Source organism: Oncorhynchus nerka, linkage group LG2 (genome assembly GCF_034236695.1).
Source record: "Oncorhynchus nerka isolate Pitt River linkage group LG2, Oner_Uvic_2.0, whole genome shotgun sequence".
NCBI classification, from domain to species: domain Eukaryota; kingdom Metazoa; phylum Chordata; class Actinopteri; order Salmoniformes; family Salmonidae; genus Oncorhynchus; species Oncorhynchus nerka.
Window position 1 is genome coordinate 11,439,078 of NC_088397.1, and position 20,053 is coordinate 11,459,130.

Here is a 20,053-nt window from a genome sequence, read left to right on the forward strand (position 1 = left end):
ATCTGAATTGGTTTGGTTTACTTTTTGAATTGACTAGAATTTAAATGAAATTGACCACAAACCTGGTTATAATACAGGTGTTTGAGAAGTGCCAGATTTAGCCTATAGAAAGGGTACGTAGAGGCAGACTAAAATAAACTGGGAAACCACGGCTTATCCAGGTCAATCCATCAATCACGGGGCAGTTAGTCACTCAGCGGACAGTTTCCTGACAGAGGTGTGAGTGGTTTGGGATTGAGATTGAGGAGAATGAGAATTATGGCCATTTCCCCCTCTGGAAATCTGCTGAGGAAGTAATGTGGTAACCTTGAGAAAGAATACTGATAGCAGAGTATACTGAGGGCCCTGGCAGTGCTGAACAGTACTGAAGTACTCATTTTGGCTGCTGGTGCCAGCACTCTAAGTTTAGGTGGTAATTATATTTTAGGGCCAATATTCTGTAATTGGTACTCAAGCAGTTGAACATTTGAGGAGCCAGTGAGCACTGGCCCAGGGTCAGGGTGAGGGTTAGGGTGAGGGTCAGGGTGAGGGTTAGGGTCAGGGTTAGGGTCAGGGTCAGGATTAGGGTGAGGGTGAGGGTTAGACGAGGAAGAGGATGAAAAGGGTTAGGGTTAGGGTCAGGGTTAGGGTTAGGGTGAGGGTCAGGGTCAGGGTTAGATGAGGAAGAGGGTTAGGGTTAGGGTCAGGGTTAGGGTGAGGGTCAGGGTGAGGGTCAGGGTTAGACGAGGAAGAGGATGAAGAGGGTTAGGGTTAGGGTGAGGGTTAGGGTTAGGGTGAGGGTTAGGCGAGGAAGAAGATGAAGAGGGTTAGGGTTAGGGTGAGGGTCAGGGTTAGACGAGGAAGAGGATGAAGAGGCTGAGTAGGGTTAGGGTCAGGGTTAGGGTCAGGGTTAGGGTGAGGCTCAGGGTTAGGGTGAGGGTCAGGGTTAGACGAGGAAGAGGATGAAGAGGGTTAGGGTTAGGGTGAGGGTTAGGGTTAGGGTGAGGGTCAGGGTTAGACGGGAAAGAGGATGAAGAGGCTGAGTAGGGTTAGGGTCAGGGTCAAGGTTAGGGTTAGACGAGGAAGAGGATGAAGAGGCTGAGTAGGATTAGGGTTAGGGTTAGACGAGGAAGAGGATGAAGAGGCTGAGTAGGATTAGGGTTAGACGAGGAAGAGGATGAAGAGGCTGAGTAGGGTTAGGGTCAGGGTTAGACGAGGAAGAGGATGAAGAGGCTGAGTACGATTAGGGTTAGACGAGGAAGAGGATGAAGGGTTAGGGTTAGGGTCAGGGTCAGGGTGAGGGTCAGGATTAGGGTGAGGGTCAGGATTAGGGTGAGGGTCAGGATTAGGGTGAGGGTCAGGGTTAGGGTTAGACGAGGAAGAGGATGAAAAGGGTTAGGGTTAGGGTCAGGGTGAGGGTCAGGGTTAGATGAGGAAGAGGATGAAGAGGGTTAGGGTTAGGGTCAGGGTTAGGGTTAGGGTTAGGCGAGGAAGAAGATGAAGAGGGTTAGGGTTAGGGTCAGGGTTAGACGAGGAAGAGGATGAAGAGGCTGAGTAGTGTTAGGGTCAGGGTTAGGGTCAGGGTTAGGGTGAGGGTCAGGGTTAGACGAGGAAGAGGATGAAGAGGCTAAGTAGGGTTAGGGTCAGGGTCAGGGTTAGGGTTAGGGTCAAGGTTAGGGTTAAACGAGGAAGAGGATGAAGAGGCTGAGTAGGATTAGGGTTAGGCGAGGAAGAGGATGAAGAGGCTGAGTAGGATTAGGGTTAGACGAGGAAGAGGATGAAGAGGCTGAGTAGGGTTAGGGTTAGGGTCAGGGTTAGGGTCAGGGTTAGACGAGGATGAAGAGGCTGGGTAGGATTAGGGTTAGACGAGGAAGAGGATGAAGAGGCTGAGTAGGATTAGGGTTAGACGAGGAAGAGGATGAAGAGGCTGAGTAGGGTTAGGGTTAGGGTCAGGGTTAGGGTCAGGGTTAGACGAGGAAGAGGATGAAGAGGCTGAGTAGGATTAGGGTTAGACGAGGAAGAGGATGAAGAGGCTGAGTAGGATTAGGGTTAGACGAGGAAGAGGATGAAGAGGCTGAGTAGGAGGTAGGGGATGATAAAGAAGATCTGGTCTTTAACTGATAAATGAGGCTCCATTAACAGAAAAGGCCATGATGAGTACCAGGTATGATTAAAGAGAAGCTGTGCTAAAAGTAAGAAACATGAACCATGGATGGACGTCTAAGAAGGTAAGGTATGATGTGTAGTAGTTCTGATGGTCTGGTGGTCTAGTCTGTCTGAGAGCTCGCCCTGCCTGTTAACGACTCAGATGATCTACCCCTTTGATAAATCATACTTATGTTTTCAGATTAAGTGACTTTCCCTGGGCAGAAGTGAGCAGTATTTCCCTGGGCAGAAGTGAGCAGTATTTCCCTGGGATGAAGTGAGCAGTATTTCCCTGAGAAAAAGTGAGCAATATTTCCCTGAGAAAAAGTGAGCAGTATTTCCCTGAGAAAAAGTGAGCAGTATTTCCCTGAGAAAAAGTGAGCAGTATTTCCCTGAGAAAAAGTGAGCAGTATTTCCCTGAGAAAAAGTGAGCAGTATTTCCCTGAGAAAAAGTGAGCAGACCCCTCCTGTCTCAGCCTCCAGTGTTTATGCTGCAGTAGTTTGTGTCGAGGGGCTGGGGTCAGTTTGTTATATCTGGAGTACTTCTCCTGTCTTATCCGGTGTCCTGTGTGAATTTAAGTATGCTCTCTCTAATTCTCTCTTTCTCTCTTTCTTTCTCTCTCTCGGAGGACCTGACATGATGACTCCTTGCTGTCCCCAGTCCACCTGGCCGTGCTGCTGCTCCAGTTTCAACTGTTCTGCCTGCGGCTATGGAACCCTGACCTGTTCACCGGACGTGCTACCTGTCCCAGACCTATTATTTGACCATGCTGGTCATTTATGAACATTTGAACATCTTGTCCATGTTCTGTTATAATCTCCACCCGGCACAGCCAGAAGAGGACTGGCCACCCCTCATAGCCTGGTTCCTCTCCAGGTTTCTTCCTAGGTTTTGGCCTTTCAAGGGAGTTTTTCCTAGCCAACGTGCTTCAACACCTGCATTGCTTGCTGTTTGGGGTTTTAGGCTGGGTTTCTGTACAGCACTTTGAGATATCAGCTGATGTACGAAGGGCTATATAAATACATTTGATTTGATATTTCCCTGAGAAAAAGTGAGCAGTATTTCCCTGAGCAAAAGTGAGCAGTATTTTCCTAATATTTATTTCCTATCACAAACTTAATTAAGCTTGCCTAGTGCAGTGGGATGGAACAGAATAGTCCCAAAAGTGCCGTCCATTTGGTATTCAAGGCAGGCTCAATCTGATGCTCAAAGTATCTGAAATAAAAACCAATGCAATTTCGACTGTGCTGTAGACTGCAGAGTAGTGCTGATGAGTGTCACCTGTGTGTGTCCTCTGGTGGGCCTTGAGATGGGAGCTCTTGGTGTAGACCTTCCTGCAGCCGTTAAACTGGCAGCGGTGGACCCTCTTCTTGTTCTCAGAGATACCCCCCACGTCCATCACACACGTGCCCCCCTGCTCGCCGTCGCTGTGCCCGCCTGTGGTGTCACGCCTTGTGGGCAGCGGTGGCGCGTCTGTCGCTGCCAGCATGGCGGTGCTCAGCCCCACCTTCCTCGCCACCAGTTTGAGAGTGAGCGTGCCGTCTGCGGATGCCGTCAGAGTCTGGTGGGGGTCGGGCTTGACCAGGTGGCGTCCCAGCTCCGGGGACGAGGGTGGCGTCAGGGAGGTGACGGCTCTCAACTGGGCTGGGTGTACCCCTCCCCCTCCAGACCCTAACCCCATCCCGTCTCGAAGTTTGGCAGACTTCAAGGCCCCAGAGAGGTGCTTCCGAGAGGGGCAGAGCAGGGGCGGTAGAGGAGGGCTGGGGGGGTCCGGGAGGCTGGGGAGGAGGGGGTCTAGTAGTTCTTCTTCACTGTCCTCCTTCAGGTAGGCCGGGGTGAGCAGGCAGTCAAGCTCCTCGTCAAAGAGGTCCGACAGCCTCTTGGGCTCCGTCTGTAGATAACGCTCCAACTCCAGGCATGTCTGAAGGGAGAGACAGGGGTCAGACTCACACATAAACCCTATGTCTTAACATTGATATACAGGTACTCGTATAGCGGTACTGCTATTCCCAGACTGGTGTACTCATAACCTTGGCTGAAGCACATGCTACATAGAATCACTACAGTGCAGATTTCAGTGGAATAATGGAATACTGTGCTGCTGATGGTGAACATCCCTCTAAAGCTGAGTGGATATTTCCTGTTCGGATTTGTTCACTAGATCACATCATTCAATTAAAACAACCTGACAACTCCCATAATTACTACACCAGTCAGAGCTGGGTGATATGTGGAGCTCTCTCATCAACTGATATAATGTATCCAAGTGAGCGGGCAACTAAGGCAATTGATTGATGAATAAGCTCAACCCTGATGCCCTTAATTTCCCTTCGTGCCCACCACAGGAGGTTGGTAGCACCATAATTGGGGAGGACGGGCTGGTGGTAATGACTGGAGTGGAATCAGAGGAATGGTATCAAATACATCAAACACATGGATGCCATTCTGTTTGATGCTGTCCTCCCCTCAGCAGCCTCCTGTGGAGCCCACTCCCATACCCTCATCATTCTGTATGTCTTTGTGACTGTATACAGGTAGATCAGAGAAGTCACATCCCTGATTGGCAGATGAGTGACCACCCTGATTAGAAGCACCTGCTGCTCATTGGTTGTTCACCTGTGTTCCCTCCAAATGTTGTTGTGAATGAAAATGATTTGTACCTACACACTGAAGGCTGCCGAGCCGAAATGTCTGTGTACGCTGTCCCCTGATGCAGTGAAAATCCTTTAAAAAAACACATTTTATGCGACATCTTTTTGAGTGTGGACCCATCAAACCTTTTTATATATATGGAGAAAGACTGCTGCTGTATTTTTAGAACCCCAGGGAGGATAGTAGATGGTGGAACCAGCCCCACATTACCAGGCCTGGCAGCTCTGCAGAGATGGCTCATTACACACAGATTGATTACAATGGCTGGAGTGGGGAGAGGAGCCCTGAACCGACTAACCTCTCTCTCTCTCTCGCTCTCTCTCTCTCTCGCTCTCTCTCACACACACACACAAGCACAGGTCTCTCTTTATTGAGCACAGATAAGCCACGCGTGCAGTTTTACAACCCTCAGATGAGGCCAGGAGAGGACATATTTATTAAGTCATCAGTCTGGGGATTTCCTTCTGGTTTGGCCGTATGCTAAAAATAACAGAATATTCCATCATGAACCACCTGCATTTACCTAGTAGACCAACTCCATCAGACAAAGCCTGGCTCTGTTCAAGAGGGGACGTGTTGGGTTGGAGATGTAGGGACGCTGTTCAGACGCTGTTCAGCACAGCAGTGCTCTCCACACAAAACCATAAAGGCGTTTTGTCTGACGGCAGGGCCGCCCCTCCCCCTCCCTCCTCCGCTCTCGTTCTCTCTGATAGCTGTGAGTTGTGTTTGGCATGTAGAGGCTAAAGTACTCTGACAGTGGCAATGGGAGAAAACAGCCCTGCCGCCGGGCCTTATACCAACCATTTCAACTGAGCCAGAGGAGAATGACAGACAGCTCCATTATGGAGGTGGAGGCTGTACAGACGGCATCCATCTGACAGATGAAGTTCATAGAACTCTTGTTTCTGTGTTCTGCACTCTAAAAATACTACAGTTCTTTATTATTTGTATCTGTTGCTAGGTGATACTTTTTTGGGGGGGGGGGGGGGGGCTGTTAAACTAATTTGCATATTAACGTAAAATTGTAAGCACCCCCAAGAGTGTGTCAATAGAGAAATGCTGCGGAAATGTCTTTCTTACCTGTTATAATGGGGACTTATTTTAAGATGCTTTAAAAACAATAACCTTTTCCGTGGTTTTACTGCTCCCTTGATTGCTGCGGTCATTGTAAAATGTAATTGGAATGAACTGAATTTACGAGAGAGGCAATTTAAGTGTTGGCGACATTAAGAAGTGATAAGAAAATGGTTTGCTTCAATCTTCACTGAATTGAAAAGGGAGAACAATCATCCATACAGCCATTGGTCACCGTCTGAGTCTGCTAACACTAGTGAGCTCAATATGCTCATGCAGTGTATAGTTCATGATGTAGACATGTTCAGCTTTCATGATTCATTTCAAGCTATTGCCCTCCCTCCCTCCCTCCCTCCCTACTCATGGGGTTATGAGTAAAGAAAGAAAGAGGGGGAAGTAAAAATGGACGAGGAAGAGAGACGGCTGAAGAGGGAGGAGGGGAAAAGAGATGGAGAGAGAGACATGAGGGACAGAAATGAGGTATGGAAGAGAAACAGATGGATGAAGGAGGGGCTGAGGAAAACCGAGAATAACCAGGGGTGCGAAGGTGTGAAAAAAGGGGAGACCGAGAGCGAGAGAGGGAGCGAGGGTGTGAAAAAAGGGGAGACCGAGAGCGAGAGAGGGAGCGAGGGTGTGAAAAAAGGGGAGGCCGAGAGCGAGAGAGGGAACGAGGGCTTGCCTTGGCTCTCACAGTGGGAAGTAAAACCAATCCTGGGCCTGTGACATTCACCGTAACGGTATCCTCACAGCAGGCTAACTAACATACGTCCAGGAGCCTTGCACTCTGAATCCTCACCTCAGGGAAAGGAGAGATGAGACTGCACTCTGAATCCTCACCTCAGGGAAAGGAGAGATGAGACTGCACTCTGAATACCCACCTCAGGGAAAGGAGAGATGAGACTGTACTCTGAATACCCACCTCAGGGAAAGGAGAGATGAGACTGTACTCTGAATACCCACCTCAGGGAAAGGAGAGATGAGACTGTACTCTGAATCCCCACCTCAGGGAAAGGAGAGATGAGACTGTACTCTGAATCCCCACCTCAGGGAAAGGAGAGATGAGACTGTACTCTGAATCCCCACCTCAGGGAAAGGAGAGATGAGACTGTACTCTGAATCCCCACCTCAGGGAAAGGAGAGATGAGACTGTACTCTGAATCCCCACCTCAGGGAAAGGAGAGATGAGACTGTACTCTGAATACCCACCTCAGGGAAAGGAGAGATGAGACTGCACTCTGAATACCCACCTCAGGGAAAGGAAAGATGAGACTGCACTCTGAATACCCACCTCAGGGCAAGGTGGGATGAGACTGCACTCTGAATACCCACCTCAGGGCAAGGTGGGATGAGACTACACTGTAGCGGTTCCGTATCAGTAAGTGTAGGTCTCTAACCAGTACAGCCAGAAGAGGACTGGTCTCCCCTCTGAGACTGATTTCTCTCTACCTGGTATGCTGATGTAAAAAGGGCTTTATGAAACACATTCGATGTATTGAATGTGAGTGTAGGTCAGTGATGTCAGGTGATCAGTGTTGAGGAGGAGACTGTTTTCCAGTGGAGAGGGTTAAAAGCATTATGATTGGTGTTGAGGAGGAGACTGTTTGCCAGTGGAGAGGTTTAAAAGCATTATGATTGGTGTTGAGGAGGAGACTGTTTGCCAGTGGAGAGGTTTAAAAGCATTATGATTGGTGTTGAGGAGGAGACTGTTTGCCAGTGGAGAGGTTTAAAAGCATTATGATTGGTGTTGAGGAGGAGACGGTTTGCCAGTGGAGAGGTTTAAAAGCATTATGATTGGTGTTGAGGAGGAGACTGTTTGCCAGTGGAGAGGTTTAAAAGCATTATGATTGGTGTTGAGGAGGAGACTGTTTGCCAGTGGAGAGGTTTAAAAGCATTATGATTGGTGTTGAGGAGGAGACTGTTTGCCAGTGGAGAGGTTTAAAAGCATTATGATTGGTGTTGAGGAGGAGACTGTTTGCCAGTGGAGAGGTTTAAAAGCATTATGATTGGTGTTGAGGAGGAGACTGTTTGCCAGTGGAGAGGTTTAAAAGCATTATGATTGGTGTTGAGGAGGAGACTGTTTGCCAGTGGAGAGGTTTAAAAGCATTATGATTGGTGTTGAGGAGGAGACTGTTTGCCAGTGGAGAGGTTTAAAAGCATTATGATTGGTGTGAGATAAGCCTGGGCTAGAAGGACTTTCCACCATATTTCTTACAACTTTCCTTTTAAACCCAGGAAGGGAAGTGAACAGTGCACACTAGTCAAGGGTTAGAGAATTGGGATGCAGACAGGGTGTCTGAGGAGTTTATTGGAAGGTAGAAGATGGAGAGAAGATGGAGGGCTGGGAGAGACAGCAGACTCTCTCTCTCACTAAAGGAATGTTGTTCAAGAGGAGTTATTCAGAATTTTCTTCACTTGTCTGTGTATCTTTCTCTGCAATGTGTGTGGTTTTCCTCTCTTTGTCAGGTTTAAAAGCAGCGCTCTGGCATCCCTCGGAGGCTGATTTCTCCCAAAGGGCAAGATGGGGCGGCAGGTAGCCTAGTGGTTAGAGCTTTGGACTAGTAACCGAAAGGTTGCAAGATCGAATCCCTGAGCTGACAAGGTAGAAATCTGTCGTTCTGCCCCTGAACAAGGCAGTTAACTCACTGTTCCTAGGCCATCATTGAAAATAAGAATTTGGTCTTAACTGACTTGCCTAGTTAAATAAAGGTAAAACAAAAGATAAAGAGGACTTAACAGGCCACTTGGACTGACAGAATAATTGACTGACACGGATCTAAAAAGTCAACATGGATCGTCTCCACACAAAGATGTCTTTAAGTCTTTCAGGTTTAAAGCAGACTCCTTTTCTATGCATGACTTAAAAGAAAAGAGAAACCCTCTTTGGACCGCCAAGTTGGAGCGGAACTGAGGAGAAGTTATCCAATGACCTGCTGCACAAGCAAAGTTGTCCAAAGACGGATCTTTCCACTCCAACCTGGCGGCCCATTTAGTGCTAACAGTGAAGACATGCCCACAGCCAACAGTTGGATTCAGCCATGACCCTGTCTGAGTCAGCATGTTGGGCAAACAAACGTTCCGTGATATGACATTTTGCTGCCATGATAACAAAGCCTTTGGGCGGAGCTGAGCTGTGTGTTAGTGAGTTAGTCACCAAGCCACCAGGGATATTATTTATGGCTGGAGAACTGACCTGTTTCTCTCTGCCCCATGGCAACATGTGTTGAACAAACCCCTCAATGGCTAGTATTCTTATGCTAGTACTTATCTAGTATTCTTATGCTTGACAGAGGCTCTCTCCAATACTAGTTTTTGTTTCCTTTCTCACACCAAGCTAGTCAGTGGTTTACCCAGACTGAGTGAGTCATGTGTCACACGCTGAAGTGAGAGCAGCTCAGAATAGCAGAGTGAAATAGGCAGCGAGAACAAAACACCACAGAGCCAATCGTCAGGCTGGGGTGAACGATACAGATAACAACGTTGTTCCCCTATATATATCCTATCTAACTGATACATATAGTAGCGTATCCTGCCTCTGTCTTAGCCTCTACCACTGCAGTACAACTGTTACCTCATCTATCTCAACACAGCCTTCCCCCAATATTAATTCCCACCCACATGGGCACCACTAGTGCCCTCCCTGCAGATAGCAAGCCTGCCAACACAGGCTATCCCTCCTCCCGCCCCCTTTAGCATCCCTCCCCTCAGCCCAGCACACAGCATGTCATTAGTATCAAAGTGCTAGCTAAGCTACCACCCACAGTTGGCTGCCTGGCTAACTGCTGGAGAGGCTGGTAAAAACACAGGTTAGCCTATAAAAACACACAGATTTCATAGACCCCTGACTTGAGGCCAGAACACAAGACACTTAAGTGAGATAAGGTGGATATGGGTCATTAACGTTGTGAAGATTTAATCCTGTTGCTTCAATTATTTGCCTGTTAGTGGCCAGCCTGTTAGTTGCCAGCCTGTTAGCTTGCACGATTCTTGCCATTCTCCTTCAACCTCTCATCAACGAGCTGTTTTCACCCACAGAACTGCCGCTGACTGGATGTTTTTTGTTTGTGGCACCATTTTCGGTGAACCCTAAAGAATCCGTGGGAGAGAACCATTTTCGGTGAACCCTAGAGAGTCCGTGGGAGAGAACCATTTTCGGTGAACCCTAAAGAGTCCGTGGGAGAGAACCATTTTCGGTGAACCCTAGAGAGTCCGTGGGAGAGAACCATTTTCGGTGAACCCTAGAGAGTCCGTGGGAGAGAACCATTTTCGGTGAACCCTAGAGAGTCCGTGGGAGAGAACCATTTTCGTGAACAGGGTGGTGTACCTAATAAACTGAGTGTATAGTGGCATCACTATTAGCTCCATGAAATCTGCAACGACATGGGTCATCTGTCAAGTCAGGTGACTGTTCTGTCTACCAATGAGAAGCTTTGATGTGCTGCCTCACTCTGATGTGACACCAGCCAAATGACTATTCTCCAGCAGCCTGACTCAAGCAGAATCGTTTGGTCGCCTGGCTCCATCCCTGTGTGTGGGTGTGTGTGTGTGACCCTCCCAGAGGGTGATTTATGACTTCGCTGAGCAATACTTAGAAATGTCCCTCCTGCCTCCCCACATCCTATCCCCTTCCCCATGCTCCTCAGCCCCTCTCCTCCTGCCTGCACCTGCACTGAATGCCACCTCAGCCAGGTGAAGATCTAAGAAGCTGTAGAGAACAGAGAGATACACTGCATGACCAAAAGCATGTGGACACCTGCTCGTCGAACATCTCATTCCAAAATCATTGGCATTAATATGGACTTGATCCCCCCTTTTCTGCTATAACATAATCCATTCTTCTGGGAGGGCTTTCCACTAGGTGTTGGAACATTGCTGCTGGGACTTGCTTCCATTCAACCACAAGAGCATTAGTGAGGTCGGGCACTGATGTTGGGCGATTAGGCCCGGCTAGCAGTCAGCGTTCAAATTCATCCCAAAGGTGTTTGATGGGGTTGAGGTCAGGGCTCCACACGGATCTCGACAAACTCTTTCTGTATGGACCTCGCTTTTTACATGGGGGCATTGTCCTGCTGAAACAGGAAAAGGCCTTCCCCAAACTGTTGCCACAAAGTTGGAAGCACAGAATCGCCTACAATGTCATTGTATGCTGTAGCGTTAAGATTTCCCTTCACTGGAACTAAGGGGCCTATCCCGAACCATGAAAAACAGACCCAGACCATTATTCCTCTTCCACCAAACTTTGCAGTTGGCACTATACATTGGGACAGGTAGCCAAACCCAGATTCATCTGTCGGATTGCCAGATGGTGAAGCGTGATTCATCACTCCAATGGCAGCCGACGCTTGGCATTGTGCATGGTAATCTTAGGCTTGTGTGGGACTGCTCGGCCATGGAAACCCATTTCATGAAGCTCCCGACGAACAGTTATTGTGCTGACGTTGCTTCCAGAGGCAGTTTGGAACTCGGTAGTGAGTGTTGCAACTGAGGACAGACGATTCTTATGCACTACACGCTTCAGCACTCGGCAGTCCTGTTCTGTGAGCATATGTGGCCAACCACTTCGCGGCAGAGCCGTTGTTGCTCCTAGACGTTTCTCCTAGATGTTTCTACTCCTAGACGTTGCTCTTAAACATTTCTAGAATAACAGCATTTACAGTTGCCTGGGGCAGCTATAGCAGGGCCGGAATTTGACAAACTGACTTCATGGAGAGGTGGCATCCAATGAAGGTTCCACGTTGAAATTCACTGATTTCTTCATTAAGGCCATTCTACTGACAATGTTTGTCTATGGAGATTGCATGGCGATGTGCTCGATTTTATACACCTGTCAACAACAGGTGTGGCTGAAATAGCTGAATCCACTAATTTGAGGTGGTGTCCACATACTTTTGTAAATATAGTTTACTAGCAGTAGCACAGGTTTGACTGACTTGACTGTTCACAGGAAAGAAGACAGTACTCCATTTTCCGTACTGATCTGAGTGAGAGAACACTTAGACTATAGCCTCTGTTTATTACCATTTTTAAACTACTGAGCCAAGCCTAAACAAATATTTCACATTCATTTTTTTATTTTATTGAACCTTTATTTAACTAGGAAAGTCAGTTAAGAACAAATGTATATTTACAATGACGGCCTACACCGGCCAAACCCAGACGACGCTGGGCCAATTATGTGCCGCCCTATGGCTGTTAGGGTTGCAAAGGGATTAGGGTTGCAAAGGGTCGGAACATTCTAGGTCTTGGGGATAGTTTAACCAAAATATGCTACAATTCAATGGAATTGCAACCCTCTTCATGCACAGTGAATTATTCCATCATATCTACAGCTGATTCTCAAGATCTTTCACACTAATGAGATGCTATTGAGCCCACACTACTACCTTGTCAGAGCCAAGGACTACATGCTTTCTGGTACATTGTGATTACAATACTGGGTGGGGTGAATATATTTTATATGACATACATCATTTTTAGTTAACTAGTATATAGTAGCCTACAGCAAAGTGTGTTTAAATCATTTCTAACTTGTTAACAATTTCTGCTAGTTAGTTTTTGCTACCATGTGGGTTTTAGCTTGTTTGAGCCTGCTAACTGAGGAGTGTTAATTCACCTGTTTCCATACATGCTTTATTTAAAACCTTTATCTTACAAAGGAGTTGTTTAATCTAACTGTTTAACTATTTATCTGTACATGGAATTGTATGGTTTTTTAAACTCATGTTTTCCTTACAGGAAAATGCCACGGCACTATCTGATGTGTGGAGACATTTCACTGCAGCTAATGTAGAAGGAAAAGCTGTGTACATTTGCAAATACTGTGCCAAATCATAGGTGAAGAATGCAACAAAGATGCAGAATCATCTGGCCAAGTGCATAAAGTTCCCTCAGCGCTCACAACAAGCAACCTCTGACAGATGTCCCTCTACTTCTATTCGAGGTGAAAATGATGGATCAGACACCTTATCGATAGCAACAGCTCATGTCCTCCTGGAATCAGACACCTTATCGATAGCAACAGCTCATGTCCTCCTGGAATCAGACACATTATCGATAACAACAGCTCATGTCCTCCTGGAATCATACGTTTCTTTACTCAATGGAGGAACGTAGTCAGAGAAATGCTAATGAATGTCTTGCTCGAGCTGTGTATGCAACTGGTTCACCTCTGATGCTCACAGGAAATGTGTATTGGAAGAGATTTCTGAATGTTCTTGGCCCAGCATACACCCCTCCAACCAGACATGCTTTATCTACTAATTTGCTGGATGCAGAGTTCAAGTGAAGGTCAAGCAAATCATAGAGAAAGCAGTTTATATTGCAATCATCTCTGAGAAGTGGTTGAATGTTCATGGGCAAGGAATAATTAACTACATCTCCACCCCTCAACCAGTATTCTACAAGAGCACAGACACAAGGGACAACAGACACATCGGTCTCTTCATTGCAGATGGGCTGAGATGGGCAGTCATCAATGACCTTGGACCACAAAAGGTATTGCATTGGTGACAGACAATGCTGCGAACATGAAGACTGCTTGGTCTAAAGTGGAGAAGTCCTACCCTCACATCACACCCATTGGCTATGCTGCTCATGCATCGAATCTGCTCCTCAAGGACATCATGGCACTGAAAACAATGGATACACTCTACAAGAGAGCCAAGGAAATGGTTAGGTATTTGAAGTTTCATCAAGTTATAGCAGCAATCTACCTCACCAAGCAAAGTGAGAAGAATAAGAGCACCACATTGAAGCTGCCCAGCAACACCCATTGGGGTGCAGTCTCCTGGAGGGGAAGGAGTCTCTCCAAGAAATGGCCATATCACAGTCTGCCGATATGGACAGCCCCATCAAGAGGATCCTCGTGGATGATGTATTTTGGGAGAGAGCGGTAAGTAGCCTGAAACTCCTGAAAACTATAGCAGTAGCCATTGCATGGATTGAGGGAGACAATGCCATCCTGTCTGATGTTCAGACTCTGCTTGCAGATGTAAGAGAAGAAATCCGTACTGCCCTGCCCACTTCACTGTTGCTCCAAGCAGAGGAAACTGCAGTTCTGAAATACATCAAAAAGCGTAAAGACTTCTGCCTGAAGCCCATACACGCCACAGCGTACATGTTGGACCCCAAGTATGCTGGTAAGATCATCCTGTCTAGTGCAGAGATCAACAAGGCCTATGGTGTCATCACTACCATATTTCACCACCTTGGCCTGGATGAGGGAAATGTTATTGGCAGTCTGGCGAAGTACACTTCCAAGCAAGGGCTTTGGGATGGAGATATGCCATAAGCAATATGGCAGTCGTGCCAACATACAGTATCTCATCAGCTACCTGGTGGAAGGGAATTTGTGGATCTGAGGCTCTTTCCCCTGTTGCCTCCATCATCCTCCAAATCCCACAAACATCATCCACTTCAGAGCTCAACTGGTCCTTGTTTGGGAACACAAACCAAAGCACGCAACAGGCTGACCAATACAAGGGTTGACAAATTGGTGGCCATCCGGGCAAATTTGAGGCTTTTTGAGCCTGACAACGAGCCATCCTCAACAGGGTTGGAAAGTGACAGTGAAGATGAGGCCTCAGAGTCTGATGATCAAGAGGTGGACATTGAGGAGATCCAGGGAGAAGACATGGAAGCCTGAGAGGAAACCAACCAAAGCTTTAGTTTCTAGACTATCATCTTACAGAAGATGAATGTTGAAAATGTTTTTGGGAGATGCGATGGATCATTGGGGATCATTCAATATTCCCTTTCTTTTGTTAAGTGAAATCATCCCATGTGAAGAGTCAACTCATTTAATTAAAGTTAAATTCTTAAGTAAACAGTTTTTTAGATTTCTATTGGAAGGATTTAATCATTTGCAATCATGTCTACTTATGATAAGGTAAAAGGTTTATGTTTCTGTCTCTATGGTAAATATATCCAATGCGAAAACATCTACATTTAAATGGTATTAATTAGCATATATTTCCATTAATTCCCATATATTCCCATTAATTCCCACGGAAAGTGTCCACCTCTGAATATTCCCCAAAATGTGCAAACCCTAGTTGTGATACAGCCTGGATTCGAACAAGGGTGTCTGTAGTGATGCCTCTAGCAGTGAGATGCAGTGCCTTAGACCACTGTGCCACTCTGGATCCATGGGGTGGCAGAGGTTGGGTTCAACGAGATCTAACACCTTCTGCCACCACTTAAGAGGCATTAGAGACCGGTGCAGCCAAGCAGAGCAGAGATGTGAGATAATTACACACACACAGCCCTTATCAGACGACATTACCCTCACAATATCATCTCCCAGATACTTCAGGGCAGGTATAAAGGGCTTTGCTCCCATATCCGTCATGGCAGGATTAAAGGGCTTTGCTCCCAGATCCTTCAGGGCAGGTATAAAGAGATTTGCTACCAGATCCTTCAGGGCAGTTTTAAAGGGCTTTGCTACCAGATCCTTCAGGGCAGGTATAAAGGGCTTTGCTCCCATATACTTCATGTCAGGATTAAAGGGCTTTGCTACCAGATCCTTCAGGGCAGGTATAAAGGGCTTTGCTACCAGATCCTTCAGGGAAGGTATAAAGGGCTTTGCTACCAGATCCTTCAGGGAAGGTATAAAGGGCTTTGCTACCAGATCCTTCAGGGAAGGTATAAAGGGCTTTGCTACCAGATCCTTCAGGGCAGGAATAAAGGGCTTTGCTACCAGATCCTTCAGGGAAGGTATAAAGGGCTTTGCTCCCAGATCCTTCAGGGCAGGTATAAAGGGCTTTGCTACCAGATCCTCCAGGGCAGGTATAAAGGGCTTTGCTCCCATATCCTTAATGGCAGGATTAAAGGGCTTTGCTCCCAGATCCTTCAGGGCAGGTATAAAGGGCTTTGCTACCAGATCCTTCAGAGCAGGTTTAAAGAGCTTTGCTCCCAGATCCTTCAGGGCAGGTATAAAGGGCTTTGCTACCAGATCCTTCAGGGCAGGTATAAAGAGCTTTGCTACCAGATCCTTCAGGGCAGGTTTAAAGAGCTTTGCTACCAGATCCTTCAGGGCAGGTATAAAGGGCTTTGCTACCAGATCCTTCAGGGCAGGTATAAAGGGCTTTGCTACCAGATCCTTCAGGGCAGGTATAAAGAGCTTTGCTACCAGATCCTTCAGGGCAGGTTTAAAGAGCTTTGCTACCAGATCCTTCAGGGCAGGTATAAAGGGCTTTGCTCACAGGTCATTTAGTGCAGGTTTAAAGGGCTTTGCTCCCAGGTCATTCAGGGAAGGTTTAAAGGGCTTGGCAAGCATGGTTCCTGATGATGACACACTTCAGCTGGCTGTTCAAGCCAAAGCGCTCACCCCATGTACCCGGATCAGTCAACAACATTGAACATTCATTTGATTTGTGGCCTCTCCCTGAAACCTGCTTACCGGGAAGGTCTGAATAATGTCCATAGACACTTCAGTGCTAATCAAGAAATCATACGTCTGCACAGAGAAGCTCACAGACATAGCAACACAAGACAAGAACCAATCATAACCCACACGTATGCTCCCTACCTCCTCAACCATGCTGATCTTTTTCAGACAGAGTTATACCACCAGTCTGACAGGGACCAATGTGTGGAGTTAACAGGAGTTATACCACCAGGAGTTATACCACCAGGAGTTATACCACCAGTCTGACAGGGACCAATGTGTGGAGTTAACAGGAGTTATACCACCAGGAGTTATACCACCAGTCAGACAGGGACCAACGTGTGGAGTTAACAGGAGTTATACCACCAGGAGTTATACCACCAGGAGTTATACCACCAGTCAGACAGGGACCAATGTGTGGAGTTAACAGGAGTTATACCACCAGTCTGACAGGGACCAACGTGTGGAGTTATACCACCAGGAGTTATACCACCAGTCTGACAGGGACCAACGTGTGGAGTTAACAGGAGTTATACCACCAGGAGTTATACCACCAGTCAGACAGGGACCAACGTGTGGAGTTAACAGGAGTTATACCACCAGGAGTTATACACCCAGGAGTTATACCACCAGGAGTTATACCACCAGGAGTTATACCACCAGGAGTTATACCACCAGTCTGACAGGGACCAATGTGTGGAGTTAACAGGAGTTATACCACCAGGAGTTATACCACCAGTCTGACAGGGACCAATGTGTGGAGTTAACAGGAGTTATACCACCAGGAGTTATACCACCAGTCTGACAGGGACCAATGTGTGGAGTTAACAGGAGTTATACCACCAGGAGTTATACCACCAGGAGTTATACCACCAGGAGTTATACCACCAGTCTGACAGGGACCAACGTGTGGAGTTAACAGGAGTTATACCACCAGGAGTTATACCACCAGGAGTTATACCACCAGTCTGACAGGGACCAATGTGTGGAGTTAACAGGAGTTATACCACCAGGAGTTATACCACCAGGAGTTATACCACCAGGAGTTATACCACCAGTCAGACAGGGAACAACATGTGGAGTTAACAGGAGTTATACCACCAGGAGTTATACCATCAGGAGTTATACCACCAGGAGTTATACCACCAGGAGTTATACCACCAGGAGTTATACCACCAGTCTGACAGGGACCAACGTGTGGAGTTAACAGGAGTTATACCACCAGGAGTTATACCACCAGGAGTTATACCACCAGTCTGACAGGGACCAATGTGTGGAGTTAACAGGAGTTATACCACCAGGAGTTATACCACCAGGAGTTATACCACCAGGAGTTATACCACCAGTCAGACAGGGAACAACATGTGGAGTTAACAGGAGTTATACCACCAGGAGTTATACCATCAGGAGTTATACCACCAGGAGTTATACCACCAGGAGTTATACCACCAGGAGTTATACCACCAGTCTGACAGGGACCAACGTGTGGAGTTAACAGGAGTTATACCACCAGGAGTTATACCACCAGGAGTTATACCACCAGTCTGACAGGGACCAATGTGTGGAGTTAACAGGAGTTATACCACCAGGAGTTATACCACCAGGAGTTATACCACCAGGAGTTATACCACCAGTCAGACAGGGACCAACGTGTGGAGTTAACAGGAGTTATACCACCAGGAGTTATACCACCAGGAGTTATACCACCAGTCAGACAGGGACCAACGTGTGGAGTTAACAGGAGTTATACCACCAGTCTGACAGGGACCAACGTGTGGAGTTAACAGGAGTTATACCACCAGTCAGACAGGGACCAACGTGTGGAGTTAACAGGAGTTATACCACCAGTCAGACAGGGACCAATGTGTGGAGTTAACAGGAGTTATACCACCAGGAGTTATACCACCAGTCAGACAGGGACCAACGTGTGGAGTTAACAGGAGTTATACCACCAGGAGTTATACCACCAGTCTGACAGGGACCAACGTGTGGAGTTAACAGGAGTTATACACCCAGGAGTTATACCACCAGGAGTTATACCACCAGGAGTTATACCACCAGGAGTTATACCACCAGTCTGACAGGGACCAATGTGTGGAGTTAACAGGAGTTATACCACCAGGAGTTATACCACCAGGAGTTATGTCCACCAGTCTGATGAAGACCAAAGTTATACCACCAGGAGTTATGACCACCAGTCAGACAGGGACCAACGTGGGAGTTAAAGCCATTATACCACCAGGAGTTATACCACCAGGAGTTATACCACCAGTTATCAGACCAGGTGACTGACAGGGACTGGTGGGTTAACAGGAGTTATACCACCAGTCAGACAGGGACCAACGTGTGGAGTTAACAGGAGTTATACCACCAGGAGTTATACCACCAGGAGTTATACCACCAGGAGTTATACCACCAGGAGTTATACCACCAGTCTGACAGGGACCAACGTGTGGAGTTAACAGGAGTTATACCACCAGTCAGACAGGGACCAACGTGTGGAGTTAACAGGAGTGACCTGTGACCTGGCCTTCTCTTCCTGGTGCAGCCAATCAAAAAGTTGACAGTGAAGTGCCGTCAGCACTGAGTAAAGAAAGGGGAGCTTCAATCAAAGAAAGAGCTGAGGTCAAGCTTCCTGCTATACTCGACAGACCCCACATTTTCTGGCCAGTTTGGATGTCAGAGACAAACTCCAGCCCTCTCATGAAGCACACAAAGAGACGACCCCGCCAGACATCTCTAAACTATGACAACCAGTCATCAGTAAAGTCATGAACACTAGGGGAAGTAAAAACAAAGCCATTGACACATGCACCAACCAGGGTCAGTAATAACTGTCTCAACAGGGTGCAGAGAGATGTCAGACCTACAACCTGGTGACCTGGTATAACTGTCAGAGTAAAACATTTTGTTGTTTGGACCAGCAGTGAGCAACCTAGGGTCAGAAATGTCAGAAACCTATTGACCTAAACCTGGTCAGTAGAGGAAAGACATTTAAACCTATTGCTTTTCAGACCAGTCAGTATTGGATTGTCAGTAAGACAAACCTATTGACAGTATACAACCTAAAAACTCCAGTAAGACACCTATTGCTTTTCAGTAAAGAACCTATTGTCAGTATACAACCTACTATCAGACACAACTTTCTTGTCAGTATGACAACCATTGTCAGTCATTTCAGGTGGCTGTAATGACCTATTGTCAGTAAACAACCTATTGTCAGTTGGGCCTGGGTCAGTAAACAAGTGCACATGTCAGTAAACAACCTCAGTATATAACTGCAGTATATAACCTATTGTCAGTATACAACCTGTCAGTAAACAACCTATTGTCACCAACCTGTCAGTAAACAACCTATTGTCAGTATAAACATTGTCCCATTGTATACAACCAACCTATTGTCAGTATATAACTGTCAGTAGTATACAACCTATTGTCAGTATACAACCTATTGTCAGTATACAACCTGGTGACCTATCTTGTCAGTATATAAAGTATTTCCAACCTATTGTCAGTATACAACTTTGTCAGTAAACAACCTATTGTCAGTAAACAACCTATTGTCAGTATATAACTGTCTATCAACTATTGTCAGTAAACAACCATTGTCATTATAACTGTCAGTATACAACCTATTGTCAGTATACAACCTATTGTCAGTATACAACCTATTGTCAGTATATAACTGTCAGTATATAACCTATTGTCAGTATACAACCTATTGTCAGTATACAACCTATTGTCAGTATACAACCTATTGTCAGTATACAACCTATTGTCAGTATACAACCTATTGTCAGTATACAACCTATTGTCAG

The 20,053-nt window shown here is 46.6% G+C and overlaps 1 protein-coding gene across 2 annotated transcripts in view; it reads right to left on the minus strand.

Annotated features, from left to right (window-relative positions):
• LOC115117444 (Krueppel-like factor 7) overlaps positions 1-20,053 on the minus strand; it is a 61,110-nt gene that overhangs the window by 18,706 nt on the left and 22,351 nt on the right. For both annotated transcript variants that reach the window (XM_065023228.1, XM_065023226.1), the window contains exon 2: positions 3,407-4,046. In XM_065023228.1, coding sequence (XP_064879300.1) covers positions 3,407-4,046 — 640 coding nt within the window. The remainder of the gene's footprint in view (positions 1-3,406; positions 4,047-20,053) is intronic.